Genomic DNA, 16,162 nt, shown 5'->3' on the forward strand with positions numbered 1-16,162 from the left:
GTCCTCGTACCTAGGTTGATAGGATAGGTGCTCCCATGGTCGAGCGGACTGTACGCGGACTGGACTCTGCGAGGTCCGTGTGGACTCTTTGCGCTTTCATAGTCAAGCGGACCTCCGCAGACCAATTTCCTACATGTCTCGCGCCAGTTTACAAAATCTTTCCCACGCTGTTCAACTTCTGTCATGTCGTCGTCATCCGATGTCAAAATAAAGAGTATGTTATCTCCGTTTCCAATATTACACACAGTTTTACACACTTCATTTAGAAAAGCCATTCTCTTTTGCGAGTGAAAAAGCGAGTGGTCAGAGTGAAATGCAGATCGCCGTCACATTAAATGCAGGTCGATGTCAACCAAAACGCCGAGCAGCGTTTTGTGTGACACCAAGTGAGCGGCGCGGACGTCCGCGCATTAGAAAATTGGAGCTTCGCACTTGGAGTCCGCTTTGGGTCTGCTTTGAGTCCGCTTTGAGTCTGCTTTGAGTCCGCTTTGGGTCCGCTTTGAGTCCGCGCGTGTCGGCTCCGTGTACGGTCCGCTCGACTATGGGAGCGCCTTAACACTGAGACGATCAGGAGCAGGATCCGTAGGGTTGTAATCAGGGTTGGTGATGACCGGATGACTCAGCTGTGCTGATTGCAGGCAGGTGACAGCGTGGGAATGCTGGGGTCGGAAGCTGCCCATATAAGGGCGTGGAAGTAGGAGGAGAGAGAGGCTCTCGCAATTATATTGATTATATTGTATATTGTTTACACTGCTGGTTTTTACTACCTGGCTGTACCTCCCCTCCCCCTCCCCCATGCTGCTATGATGCCTGAATTTCCCCCAAGGGGATCAATAAAGGAATATCTTATCTTATCTGATAGGTAGTAGTACTTGTCCTCCCTCCTCTTACTAACCTTCCTCTTCTGCTAACACCCCCCCCCCCCCCCCCTTCACCCCTACTCTGTAGATGAGAGTAAAGCCAAGGAAAAGGTGATCCAGTTCTTCTCCAAGCGTTCCTTCCCTCTTCCTAAGGAGGTTCTGGAGGCGGCGGAGCCACTGAAGTTCTCCTGCTCTCTCACCGACATCACCTGTGTCTTCACTTACACTGCTGCCAAAGGTTGGGATGCTGTGAAGACGTCTGTGTGTCCGGCAGTCAGTCTTGTCTCTTGGTCTAGCCGTCTGTCTTTCTTGTTTTGTCACCCGCCATCATGAGATTGTGTGTGTGTGTGTGTGTGTGTGTGTGTGTGTGTGTGTGTGTGTGTGTGTGTGTGTGTGTGTGTGTCTGTGTGTGTGTGTCTGTGTGTGTGTGTGTGTGTGTGTCTGTGTGTCTGTGTGTGTGTGGGTCCAAGGGTGTAGCTTTGGGGGAGGAATTGTCTTTTGTGGTGTCTGTAATAGTAGTATAAGTTGATTTTTTATGTTATGTTCTGTGTTTATTAGTTTTGTTATTGCTAATGTCATTGTTGTTGTTATTATTGTGGTATTGTGAGGTCTTGTTATTGTTACTGTATTGTGTTTGTGTATAAAAAGAAATTAAAATATCTTTTTTTTACATTATCTTTTTCCCCCTTCTTTTTCCGTTTTTTTCTCCCCTCCCAATGTTAGTCGTTATGCCAATTCCCAATCCCCTTCCTGGTCGTTGCGCACTCTACCCCCTACCGTCGGTCTGGGAGGGCGGAGACTATCACATGCTTCCTCCGACACATGTGTAGCCAGCCCACCGCTTCTTTTAACCTGGCAGCGCGGACTCTCACTGGGAGAGTGTAACGTGTGGAAGGTCACACTACCAGATCCTTCCCTCGCTGTGCAGGCGCCCCGACCGAACTGTAGGAGTCGCTGTTAACAACGACCCGGACCCACCCACCGGCTTCCCTCCCGCTGACTCTGCCAATCGAGCCAGTATGACGGCCGGCCGAGCCGGAGGCAACGCTGACAGCCGGATTTGATACCAGTGTCTCTTGCGTTGGTGACGAGCGCTTATTCCGCTGCGCCACCCAGCCGCCGATAATTTTTTTTTTTTAAACTATGCCCATGTGTTGGTCTATACCCTTATGTACATCTATACTCTTCCTAGATTCTTGCGAGGCTTCGGCTCGCCAGTCCGCTGGCCATCAAGCGCTGTCCTGCATCGCTCCTCTCATTGGCTACTGCGGTGGTCTGGTCCGGTCCTCCAGCATGGAGACACTGAAGACTGTCCTGGAGGAGGCGGGGCTAAAGCTGTCCTGTTCCGTCCACACGGAGTACAGGAGCTCAGCCACGCTCACATTCTCTGGGTGAGTCGTATCTCTCTTCCTGTTCTAGTGCTGCTCTCAACATTGTTTAGGAAGTAATGAACAGTACAAAACAGGCCATCAAGGCCATTTATCACTGTGAGGTAGATGTCTAACCAGATTAGCCAACCTGTATAACCTGTCTAACCCCCAGCTACTGTAAGTGAACTACATCACAAAAATGACTTGTTTTTATTAGGAGATCGCAGATACTGCGCTGCATAGTACAGTCCACCAGTCCACTGCCCGACGCTGGCGGCCTTAATATGTGTACTGTACCTACTGTACGTATAGGGCAGAGCATATATATAGTATCTACTAAATCCTAATGAAACAAGTAATTAGAATAATATAAGCCTACTGTTCATTCATTAGACACGTAGGCTATACTGGCGCACACAAGACTTATGGAATATTAATGCAGTCTATTTCCACTCGATTAGCTTTAGTTCTTATTTATTTATTTATCCACTGTCATTTGCAGTGTTGGTGTAGTAGGCTACATAGTGTATTTCAATATCTGTTTAATTGATTAATGATATATTTGAAGGAATGCAAGTTATAGCTATATCAAACAAATGTCTGTCCCATTACCAATCATGGGATATATTGCATGTTGGCTATAACCTGCATTCTTTCAAATGCATAATTAATCAATAAAACAGATATGTAACAAATAAGAAATACAAATTACACAGAAGGCATTAAATAATTATTATTTTCAATCATTTCACAATAATTGCATAATTGTGTTTGAATATCTGAGTAATTAAAGTAATTATACATTTGTCCAAAATAGCTTGTTCAGATATGGTTAATCCAGCTGCCCTGTGATCAGATGCATCCATATTATTTTCCGACATCCGCGTAATTTCTTATCGTACAAATATTGTCATATTTATTTTAATTATGATTTAACACTTTAAGTGCCGAAAACGTGTTTAGGCGTCTTTCCTAGCCATGCTAAAGTTGCCGAGGACGCTCTAACTCGTCAAACTAAAAATCAATATTTCAAAAATCTGTGATCGAAATCATATTTTTCCTCCGCAGCCCTGAGACACAGTGCTGGCCTCCTCTCAACCCTCTAGCGGTTCAAGAGCGCCATCTGGTGGCCGATCGGCAGAAGCGCCAAACAGGAAGTCATGTGGATGAAGTGCTGATCGTCCATATTACTTCCGGGCACTCTCTATAGGTCCCGGGACTCGATCTCGACACAATACATAGCGATCCGTTGCCAATAACTCGATAAACAACATGATTTGGACGTATATACTATTATACAACCTGGAAATAGATCGCGTATTTCTACATCCCATAATAGGAATATTTCAGTTCCACGCTCATCGTCCAACGGCGCGAGGAAGATACGGTAAGATTCAGCGTTATTTTTGAACGTGTTCGATATAAACTGCTCTGATGATCATATCACCCACACTAGATTAATGATATAACGCTGCCCACGGAATTATAAACGATCCCCCGCCCATCCGGTCATCATCAGATGATACGTAGAAACTTATAGAAGTACGTCCAATTGAAATTTTTTATCTCGCACAGATTCCTACCAAACTGTATTTCATCATCAATATAATGCATTTGGGGCTATAAATCACGTTCTGGAGAAAGCTGCAGAAAGAGATGAAAACATACTTATACTTTAGACCATATTTTACTATGAATATGTGAATGAAAAAGTTTAACGTTGCTACACAATGAACAATACATATAGGACCTTGAATGGGCCCTAATAATGGCAATCTAGCAATAGAATTTAAAAAGTTATAGCCCTGCAAAGAAGGGGAACTTCTCCATAGACAAATAGAGATGGCAACGGATGGTATATCATGAATTTAGCCTTAGGCAATCAAAGTGTTAAGTAATTAATTCCAAGGAGGCCTGTAGGGTTGACATGAAGGAATCACTATGATTCCTCCAAAATAAAGCCATTAAGAACATGGAGAACACAGTCTGTCAAGTTAATCAAATTTTCAAACAATCAATCAATCATAAGTGTGCTCCTCATCACTCTTAAATTCTGCTCTCAGCCACGGCCCAATCCAATCTCAGGGAAGTTTGTGGAATCTCTCTTTCAGCCCTAATATGTCGCAAATCAGCCTGAGAGGAAATATTTTGTCGTAAATCCGTTCGGGAATGAGACCCAATGGTCCTCATTCACGAACAGACTTACGAGAAAAGTTATGAGCAAATTTAATCGTAACTCCACTTATGAGCTTTTCGGGTAGATTTAGTCATTCTCGAAACGGTTCCTTCTCGGGGATTCGCATGTAGCTAAGAGCAGGATTTACGAGTGCGGAAAGGCAGGCGTAAGTTGGACAGATTGGTGTGCCCCGTGTTCCTAACTGCTTCATTTGGAAGAAATCGTTGGTGATTGCGTTCACGTCGATTCTACAGACATCCTCGGATTTAAATAATTATAATAATAATAAATACAACAATATTTGTATCATAAAAAATTTCGTTTTACATTTATAGTAATTTTGATGTCCGAAAATAAATAAAAGCACTACACAAACACTGCAAATGACAGTGAATAAATAAATAAATAATAACTAAATTTGCGCGGATATAGCTATAGTGGAATATAATGGACACATCTACATTCTGCTCTCAGCACACCCCATTCATTTCATGTAGGCTATATTTAATAATATATATTATAAATCTATAGTTTATTAGCAACGACACACTAATAACACTGTCTGCCTACGTTATTTTTCCATATAGATATACACATAAATAAATACATGACAGTATTGTAAGCAATTTTATTGAGTTTGTCTTTTGGCGAAATGCTGTGAGTGAATGGAGTCTCTTCTAATGAGCAGCAAACGTGCAACTCATCTGCTGTTATACATTATATACCATGTTCTGTGTCGATGAGTGACTTGTAACGGTGCAGGCAGACCAGCCGCGCACGAAGTCACACGCGGGTTCCATGCGAGATCGCGAGCGCGGCGGCCTGGCACACAGCCGACTTCAGAGCGGGCGAAAGTGTGCACGGAGGAAGGCACATTTACATTGGAACAGCTGTACATGCCTAGTCTATATGCGAAGTCAGTCCCCGTTTGAATATTTTTTAAAGATTTCCAGTTCCAGTGTTCTATTGTCCATTTTCCATGTATAACCAGTTATTATATAATTAATTAGAATTAGAATGATGATCAGTGTGACTGTACTCCTGAAAAAGTATAGTAATATGGTTTATTTGTATTTGGGAAAGATACAGACACATTAGCTGGTTGAACAACATCTATATGTGTGGTAATAATGCAGATATTGAGTGTATTTCAGTGAAAATGCACGTGGCGCACACCTCTGCGCGCGCCTCGAATCCAACCAAAGCGAAAACGATTGCTTCCGCCTCGCGTGCCCGCTTGCGGCCAGTGGGCACAGCTACGTCCGTTAAAGGAAAACTCCAACATTTTGGGAAATTAGCTTATTTGTCATCTACCCTGGAGTTAGACAAGAAGATACATACCCTTTTTCTTCTCTGTGCATGAAGTAGGAGTAGGAAGACACGCACCGTTAGCCTAGCTTAGCGTCAGTCACTGGAAGTAGGTTCCTCCATTAGCCTAGTTCCCAACGTCTTCCTATTCCTACTGCATGCACAGAGAAGAAAAAGGTATGTATCTTCTTATCTAACTCCAGGGTAGATGGCAAATAAGCTAATTTCCCAAAATGTTGGCATTTTCTTAACACTTTGAGTGCCGTTCATGTAGATCTACGGTTCTGACATCTGATCGTTGAGTGCCGGAAACGTAGATCTACGTTTCTGTCACGGTATTTCTTTTATTATCTATATCCATTCATAATTCAGCGGGACACCTTGTGCATACTGTTCTGAGTGTGTCTAAGCTGGCAGACGGTATTATACCGCCCTCTAACGCCTTCGGCTAGTAATGCACCCGGTTAGAAATGGGTTCGTTTATTTTCTATACCGAGCTGCGGCGTGGGGGCGGGTCCTAAACACTCCGGCAAAACACACGCTTATAGGGATGGCTTGGACAACTGACCCCGCCCGCCCGTTGAAGAGCAATGCCCAATAACGTCGGAGGGACGATCGCTGTGGATAACTGGAATGGCGATGAGATTATTGGATTCTTTTTTTTGCATTACTTCAGAGACCAGGTAAGGACACTATATATGAAAGCTTGCATTGATCTGATATTTATTTCTACTGGCTGTTCTGCCGTTGGGATGCAGGAGGGGGGGGGGGGGGGGGGGGGGGGGGCGCGCCGGTCTAAACCACATTGCATGCGTGCACCACAAAGGATAATAGTGATGATCTAGCGTTGATTTCAGGAAGATCCGATAATCAGGTGAAAAATTACAACATGTTTATTGAATTACACAAAAACGCTGTTTTCGTGTCTTTTCCCTGGAATTGCTCAGAGGCGGCCGGACTATGTTCATATTCAAAACGGTATCAAACGGAAATGTACGGATGAAAAAATAATCTGTTTTTTGCACGTTGACCAGAAGCAGCTCAATGAGACTCGACGGCGTTATTAGACCTATAGCGATACTATAAAATATAGTTTTAGTTCTACAAACTACAACTACGTTTACATGGGTTTAATGGGCGGCACGGAAGTGGTCACTTCCCGGAAGGGGCGTGGCACTCAATGTGTTAACATGGGAGCGAAAGTGAAGCGCTGGTCGGCCGCCCCGTCCGCCTGCTGAAGGTCGCGGCTGGTCTGCCTGCGCCGTTAAGTGGGGCTTGTTTTACAGAGTGCCTAGCAGCTGTATATCCCCCGCATTATAACATTCGTAGTTGAACCCTTTCACTACCACACTACCAAAGGGTTAACCCTTTCACTACCACACTACCAAAGGGTTAACCCTTTCACTACCACACTACCAAAGGGTTAACCCGTTCACAACCACAATACAGAAGGTTAAACCTTTCACCAGGGGTGTAAAGTATTTGAATAATTGTACTTCGTTACAATACTTAAGTACTGTTTTTGGGGGATTTGTACTTTACTCGAGTATTATTAGGTTTGTATACTTGTACTTTTACTCAATTACATTTCAGAGGGAAAAAAAACATACTTTTTACTCCTTACATTTAAAATGCAGACCTACAAAGTACAAATCTCGCAGGTCCAACTATTTTAATTAGTATATTTGTTTCTCTGGCCGAACTAACGTTAACGTTATTAATCCTGCGGCCGCACTTTATTTAAAAACAGCCAATCAAATCCCCATCAATGGAAAATGAACCCGCCCATACCCATGCTGATTGGTCCTTGTTCAAGACTAGAAAGCGGGGATCTTTGATTAAACACCTGCTATCAGAAGAATAGACAGTCAGAGTGACAAGCTACAGAAGATGGCCACAAACGATAGTACGATTGATGAAGAGGACGAAACGCAACATTTCATTCCCCCGGAATAAAAAAAAGTTTAACTTTTTCTTTTTAGTACTTAAATACAAAGTAGAAACTTTGTGACTTTTACTCAAGTGTGTTTTTAGCCAGATACTCTGACTTTTACTTGAGTAAGATTTTGAGACGGTACCCATACTTTCACTCAGTATAATTTCTGGGTACTTTTTACACCCCTGCCTTTCTGTGAGGAATCCTGCACGCAGCCTAACGAGGGGGCGTGCCGTTTTTCACCTTCACGCACCTGTTGGGAGTTTGCGATCAGCTCGGGAGAGTACTTGTATTGCAGACTCCCCTCCACTCCTTGTCGGGTCGTTCTTGTTGCTACCATCACCTGCCGCGTCTCCGGCGTGAGACGACGTGCCAGCCATCACCACCTGTCGCCGTTTGCCTGGAGTGGGACACCGCCTTCGCTCTCTAATACTCTACGGGAGGATTCCAGTGTTCCCACTCCAGACGTCAAGCCGGCTACTTCCCAACTCCCTCTTCGTGGTCCTGGTTCCTGGGGTGAGGCTCGCCATCGCTCCCTATTACTCCACGGGAGGATGGCGTGTTCTCATCCCGTTCCCCTCGGACCCCCTGTGTACTGCGTTGCCCGTGGGCAGCGTCTGGTCTGGAGGAGGAGGATTCCGTGGCAGAGCTGAGCCGCAGAGCCCTACTCGGTTGTAGGGACGAAGAAGATCCCCGTTACTTTTTCCCAGCCTGTTCGCCCGTTAAAGGCACAGTGCCGCCTTTTTTGTGTTCATGGACGTTTTATGTTTTTACCCCCTTAAAGGCTGAGTGCCGCTTTTTTGTATTAAATAAATAATGCCCTGCTTTGGCTAACTCTGATTACCTGTCTGTGTCGTGCTATTGGGGTCGCTATACAAACCGTAACACTTTCACTACCACACTACAGACGGTTAACCCTTTCACTACCACACTACAAACGGTTACCCTTTCACTACCACACTACAGACGGTTAACCGACGGCTATAAAATATTATGTGAACAGGTACTGCGTGGAGACCAAGGGAGAGAGCAGTAAGAAGGAGAGCAAGAACAGGCTCAGCCAACGCCTCCTGTCACTGCTACACGGAGAGCCCACACGTGAGTCTCACATTTACATCCACATTTACATTAGGACAGCCGAAACCCCACCAATCTTTTGCCGTCAACTGAAGACACCCTTCTTCAAAAAACTCTTACTGTCATGCACTCTTCCTATACTAACATACACTCAACACTATAGCACTCAAGTCTGAACACTTTGATGAACATTGTTACTCAGCTGATACAGTTGTACCCTTCCTACTGACTTGTCGTACAAAACTTGTAAGTCGCTTTGGATAAAAGCATCAGCTAAATGACAAAATGTAAATGTAAACGAGCATTCCTTAAATTTTTCTCATGTAGACATTTGGGAGGTCTGCTATAGTGAGGAAAGGGGGGGGGGTCCTGAGCCTATTTTATTCAAAAGGAAGATATTGATTTAAATATGTTTATAGCCTATATCCAAAAAAAAGTATTGCAATCGTATCTCCTGTGCTGACACAAGCACTACCATAGCGTCGGGTGGAGAGATAACACACTATACATATAAAAAAGTATGGCGATATACTAAAAAGCTCTTTATAATTTTTGGCCGGTAAAAGATTTCTCTGGCTGGTAGTTTTTTAAATCTAAGGCTAAAAAGAAAAATTATTTCCCTGTTTTTTTTACATACATTTTACATACATGTATGTAATAACAATAAACAATGTCATAGTAACGGGCGGGTGTTATATTATTTCAAGATAATAAAGTAGCTATAATGAGTCAATAGATAAAAATTTAGGTTACTCACCCTACTCATGTACAGTAGGCACTCATCTCCTACTCTGGGTATTCAGTAGGTGGTGTCAAAGAGGCAACTACCCATAATAATAATAATAATAATAATAATAATAATAATAATAATAATAATAATAATAATAATAATAATAATAATAATAATAATAATAATAATAATAATAAATAATACATTTGATTTATAAAGCGCTTTTCAGGAACCAAAAGACGCTGACAATGAGCAAAACAAATGAACAGAGAAACAAAGAACCACAGGGAATAAGCAACAGTATGAAGACGCAGGACATACAACCATGGGTAACAAGTAACAGATACAGAGTCCAGTAGGGGAACAGTCGGGAAGTAGGGAAACCGAGGGGGGGGGGGGGCAGGAGAGGGAGAGAAAGTAGGGAAGGGGAAGGGGAGGTGGTAGGTTGGAGGAGGGTGGTTATGGGTAGGGAAGGTTGTATGCTTGGGAGAACAGGTAGGTTTTGAGTCGGGATTTAAAGGTGGAGAGTGAGGGAGAGTCTCGGACAGTCTGAGGGAGGGTGTTCCAAAGTCTGGGTGCAGCTCGTGAAAAAGCCCGGTCACCAAAACGTTTAAGTTTGGATGACGGGACAGTGAGGGAAGCAGTGGAGGAGGACCGGAGGGAACGGGTGGGGCGGTAAGGGAGAAGGAGGTCAGTCAGCTAGGGGCGGGGCAGGCTATGGAGGGCTTTGAAGGTGAGGAGTAGTGTTTTGAAGTTTATGCGTTCCTTGATTGGGAGCCAGTGGAGAGAGTGGAGGACAGGAGTGATGTGTTCACGGGACCGTGTGACCTGAGGATACTAGTAAAACATTTAGAAATATTCAATTGCAAATAGAATCAATTGTTGTTGTTTTTTCTGGTAAATTTATCGTTTAGATGAATCGACTAATCAATCAAATAATCGACGGATAACAAAATTATCGTTAGTTAGAGCCCTAATATTATTATATTATATCGCAATTGTAATTGTGTGTATATATATATATTAGGGCTGGGGCGGCTAAGTGGCACAGTGGGCAAGGCGCTCGCCACTAACGCAGGAGATGCTGGGTTCGAGCCCAGCTCTCGGCGTTGCTTCCGGCTTGGCTGGTCGTTCATACTAATACAATTACTCCTCGCCGCTGAGAGATCGCGCTGTGCAGGTGAAAAGATGCGACAGCTGCCTCCTCGTGTACCGGAGGGGACACGTGATGCAAGGCTTGGTCCACATTGCAGCCGACCAGTGGGAGGCATGGTCTAACAACGTTCGAGACAGGGGAGGGTAGAATTGGATAATACGAAATTGGGATGGGAGAAAAATAGAAAATGGGGAGAAAAAGTAGATCAAAAAATATATATTAGGGCTGCATATATATATATACAGTATGTTATGGGCGACAGTGGCTTAGGAGGTAGAGCAGTCGTCTGGTAATCCGGAGGTTCCTGATTCGTTTCCCGCTCCTCCTGGGCAGCATGTTGAAGTGTCCTTGAGCAAGACACTTAACCCCTAATAGCTCCCGGCTATTATTATTAATTGGCCCCTTGCATGGTTGCCTCTGCCATCGGTGTGTGAATGTGTGAGTGAATGGGTAAAATGTGAGGAACAAATTGTAAAGCGATTTTGGATAAAAGCGCTACATAAATGCAGCCATTTACCATTTATTGTAAATGTGGGATTATTTCACAGGATATATGCACATAACCCGCCAGGTCGGTAAATGTGAGATTCTTGATGCCAATAATGTGTTAATGAGTTGCCTAGGTCCTTTACTCTTTTCCCTTTACATGTTACCACTGGGTGATATCATCAGAGAACATAATTGTGAGGTTTTGTCCGCTGCTCACCTACTCTTTCCTTCCTTTTAGCCTACTGTTTAGGAATTCCCTTCTCACTCACTCTCACTAGCCCCCACCCTCTCGTTCTTTACTCTCGTTTTCTCTCAGTGGCCACACCTGTACTACCTGTCATTATGTGTTTGATTGGTCTGGTGCCGAACTCACACTTTTAGTTCGATTATCAATTACCTCTCGCACCTGTGGTGCATTCTAATTAGTTCCCCTGTGGGCTTTAAATACCTGGCTCTTCCACTCTGTTCCTCGTGGGGTCGTGTTGTAACATGCCGTAACATTCGGTATCATATGCTCTTTCATCAAGACTCCCTCGGGAGCTCCTCTGTTCGGTCTATGCTGTTTTTATCTCCGGCGTAAAGATGTGCTCCAGCCTTCGCCTCCTGTCGCCGTTGCCTGAGGGAGAGACTGGACTGCGCTCCCTAGACTTCCACAGGAGGCATCCCAGTGATCCACTTCAGACCTCCGCGCAGCAGTCGTCCTGACGCACATCCAGACCTCCGCGCTGCAGACGCCCAGACACCATCCAGACCTCCGAGCTTGGCACGCTCCTCCGTACCAGCGCGCACTCCCAGCAGACTCGCATCATCCAGACCTCCGAGCTTGGCACGCTCCTCCGTACCAGCGCGCACTCCCAGCAGACGCGCATCATCCAGACCTCCGAGCTTGGCATGCTCCTCCGTACCAGCGCGCACTCCCAGCAGACGCGCATCATCCAGACCTCCGAGCTTGGCACGCTCCTCCGTACCAGCGCGCACTCCCAGCAGGCGCGCATCATCCAGACCTCCGAGCTTGGCACGCTCCTCCGTACCAGCGCGCACTCCCAGCAGACGCGCATCATCCAGACCTCCGAGCTTGGCACGCTCTCCGTACCAGCGCGCACTCCCAGTAGACGCGCACCTTCCAGACCTCCGAGCTTGGCACGCTCCTCCGCGCTGACGCACTCCAGATGCGTTCTCTGTACCGGCGCGCACTCCAAGCAGTGGCGCACCACTCTGACCTCCGCTCGGACAGCCGGCTCCCCGGTGGCGACGCTCTCGCCCCGCTGCTGTTCCAGCACCATTACGCATTACGTCTGGGTGAGTTTTTATTGACTGTCTTGATCAATTCCGTTTTCGTGTGTTTCTATAACACTGAAGATTACCACCTTTTTAATCAGACAGTCACTCACCCAGCGTGTGCCTTTGTTTGTTTTCACTGGGATATTATTTTTGGACTTTACATCTCCCACTGTGTGTTTGTTCACACCGAAGATAGTATTCACCTTGGATTGTTTTTGGAACTTTGCTCATTGTGTATTTTACACGAAGATTGTTTTTACTTGGATAACTTTGTATTTGGACTAGTCACCTCTCCTGCACCTGCTCTGTTTTCCCCCTTTGTACTCTAACCCTCTCCTCTCTCCCTCTCGGCCCCGTCTTCCCACCTTGGAGATCTGCCGAGAGAAGTCTGCAGAGCGGCCCTGATGTTCCCACCTGCTTTCCCAGTCCTCCCTGTCCCCAGCCCGCCTCCGCGGGCCTCTGTCCCTAGTTCTCCCCTCTCTAGTTCCTCCTAGTCCTCCCGTCCGGTCCTCCTAGTTCCTCCCTGTTTTCCAGCTTTCCCTTGCTCCGGTCCTGACTTCCCTTGCCTTCCCCTTAGCCAGCTCGCCTCTTAAAGGCACTGTACCTTTCCCTTCTTGTTATTCCAGTATTTTGTGTTTCTCCCTTAAAGGGACAGTGCCGTTTTTTCCTTCTGTTTCAATAAATGCCCGTTTCTTGGCTTACCCTCATACCTGTCTTGTGTTGTGCGATTGGGGTCGGTTACAAACCATAACAATAATGTAGGTTTCCACAGCTATGCGGACGGATGATACACAACTGTACATATCTGCTGAACCAAATGATACAGATATTAACTCCATTACCGACTGCTTATTGGCAATAAATAAATGGATGAGTAAAAACTTCCTGAAGCTAAATGAGAACAAAACTGAAATTCTAATTATCGGTCCCAAAACAAACGAAAATAAACTATAATTAAGAACCTGGGAGGATTAACCCCTTGGATCAAATCTAAGGTCACAAGTCTTGGGGTTATCATACTGTAGATTCAGAACTGAACTTCAATTCTTATATTAACAAAGTGACCAAAACATTGTTCTTTCATCTCAGAAACATAGCAAAAGTACGACCATGCTGAGAACTTAATTCCTGCATTCATATCTAGCCGGTTAGACTACTGTAATGTACTTTTCACAGGTCTCCCTAAGAAAACCACAGAGAGGCTTCATCCAAAACTCTGCTGCCCGACTGCTAACCGAAACCAAAAAAATAGAGCACATTAGTCCAGTCTTAGCTGCTTTACACTGGCTTCCTGTAACATTTAGAATTTACTTCAATGTGGCGGCTAAGTGGCGCAGTGGGCAAGGCGCTCGCCACTAACGCAGGAGATGCTGGGTTCGAGCCCAGCTCTCGCCGTTGCTTCCGGCTTGGCTGGTCGTTCATACTAATACAATTGGCAGTGTTAGAGGGTGGGAATTGGGAAAGCCGGTGGGTGGGGATCGGACATTGTGGACAGCGACTCGTACAGGTCGGTTGGTGCGCCTGTACAGCAGAATCAGGAAGTATCGGGGGCAGCGTGAGCCTCCCACGCGTTACTCCTCGCCACTGAGAGAACGCGCTGTGCAGGTGAAAAGATGCGACGGCTGCGTCCTCGTGTACCGGAGGGGACACGTGATGCAAGGCTTCGTTCACATTGCAGCCGACCAGTGGGAGGCATAGTCTAACAACGTTCGAGACAGGGGAGGGTAGAATTGGATAATACGAAATTGGGATGGGAGAAAAATAGAAAATGGGGAGAAAAAGTAGATAAAAAAAAAGAATTTACTTCAATGTCCTTCTCCTTACATACAAAGCCCTAAATGGAGAGGAACCTAGCTAACCCAGGTTCTGCTTCTCCTGATCCAGCTCTTGACTTTGACTTTAAAAGAGGAATAGGGGCTAATTAACTTAAGGTCTGCTGGTAGCCTATTCCAATCTAATGCCACAGAGTATAGGAATGAATTAGTATTATTATTATTATTATTATTATTATTATTATTATTATTATTATTATTATTATTATTATTATTATTATTATTATTAATATTATTATTTTATTTATTTTGTCAACGGTGGTTGGTGCAGGGGTTAGGGGGTAGGAGTTTTTTATTTTAAATGAGGCAAGGGGCAAGCCAATGCATGTAATTGGCAAATAATTTAAATGTATGTTTTATGTGCATTGTATGTGCATTGTATGTGCATTGTATGTCCTGCCTTTTCTTCCAAAAAATGAAATAAAAATATATTTAAAAAAAAAAAAAAAAAAGGGAATGAATTCTGACCAATGCATCTTTTGCATTTTACTGGGACCAGATGATGTTTTATACAGTATGTTATGCAAATGTTATGCCTGTCTTTTTTACTGCTGTGAAGCACTTTGAGCTGCAATTTCTGTATGAAAGGTGTTATACAAATAAAGTGTATTATTATTATTAATAATAATAAGGCTCTAATACTTGATGGTTTATGTCCTAATCTGATTAAGTTCTCCACATCTTGTTACGTACGTTTGTTTGTAAAACTAAACTAACCCTTACCTTAACCCTAATCGTAACCTCACTGGAGAGATCACTTGCTGAAATGCTGCAATATTTTTTAGTGGTTGATATCATAATCTGTTTCAATTATTCACCTACAACTAAATGCGCACTCTCCATGCTTACGGACATGCATGGGGGAGTTCACGATCCTCACGCAGAGCACTGTCCTCTCACATTTGACCTGACGGGGGAATATATATTCAGGGGGGAAATGTGAAAAAGTACTGTTTTCCCCACATTTACCACAACATATCTATTAGGCGTGTAAAGGTACACGTATCTGTACCGAACCGAACCGTTTCAGTGTGTACTGTACCGTACCGAACGGCTGTGTAGTGCAGTGGTTCCCAAAGTCGGGGTCGCGACCCAAAGGTGGGCCGCGAGCAGCCACGGGAGGGCCGCGAGATGATTTCCCAAAAAATAAAAAAAAATAAAAAAAATGTCAGGTCACTAAACTTAGAAGCAGGCCAGGACAGTGTTTCTAGTTGTATTCTAAAATTATATTCTATTGTATTCTAAAATGTGACTATATGGTTTTATATTAACTTAATAAATAAACAAAAACGAAAAATCTACTTATTTCAATGAACATTTCAAACTAAATAACAGATTAACATAAAATGCTGAAAACAACCGAAGCAACAATAGTATTTTAATGAGGCTATTATTATTACCATTATTATTTTGCAACAAGTTAGCCCTCTCATAAATAGCACATATAAATGAATAACTAACTTGAACTAACTTAATAGGATTGAAGTGATATTTGGCTAAAAAAATCGGTCACCTGGCAAAAAAAAAAAAAAAAAAGCCTGACGATGTGCATTGGGCCGCGGCTCTCTGACGCCTTATTTTCTGGGTCCCGGCCTGAAAAGTTTGGGAACCCCTGGTGTAGTGTACCAAACTAATACAACAGTATGTTAACCACTAACGACCGCCCACCGGGGGCTGTTTCTTTCACAATCTAATATAATTATTACTATTTGTTTTATTCTTTTACAAGTCGATTATTAATTTCAATATAGAATATTTGTTGACAGCCCTACAAGTACAATTAGTTACTGCACACTACATCACCCCTGAGTGGAACATGGAAAGCCAAACTTTCCCCCACTGTACCGAAAACCCGTACCGAACCTTGACTTCAAAACCGAGGTACGTACCGTACCGTGGTTTTTGTGTACCGTTACACCCCTAATATCTATGCATTGATCTGTTAAT

General features: G+C 44.1%; 1 protein-coding gene across 2 annotated transcripts in view; it reads left to right on the top strand.

Annotated features, from left to right (window-relative positions):
• Nucleotides 1-16,162, top strand: part of LOC311226376 (uncharacterized protein) — a 65,876-nt gene that overhangs the window by 46,208 nt on the left and 3,506 nt on the right. For both annotated transcript variants that reach the window (XM_084311806.1, XM_084311807.1), the window contains exons 23-25: nt 949-1,098; nt 2,053-2,251; nt 8,654-8,748. In XM_084311806.1, coding sequence (XP_084167932.1) covers nt 949-1,098; nt 2,053-2,251; nt 8,654-8,748 — 444 coding nt within the window. The remainder of the gene's footprint in view (nt 1-948; nt 1,099-2,052; nt 2,252-8,653; nt 8,749-16,162) is intronic.

The sequence above is a fragment of the Notolepis coatsorum genome, assembly GCF_963971535.1.
Source record: "Notolepis coatsorum genome assembly, chromosome: 4".
NCBI classification, from domain to species: domain Eukaryota; kingdom Metazoa; phylum Chordata; class Actinopteri; order Aulopiformes; family Paralepididae; genus Notolepis; species Notolepis coatsorum.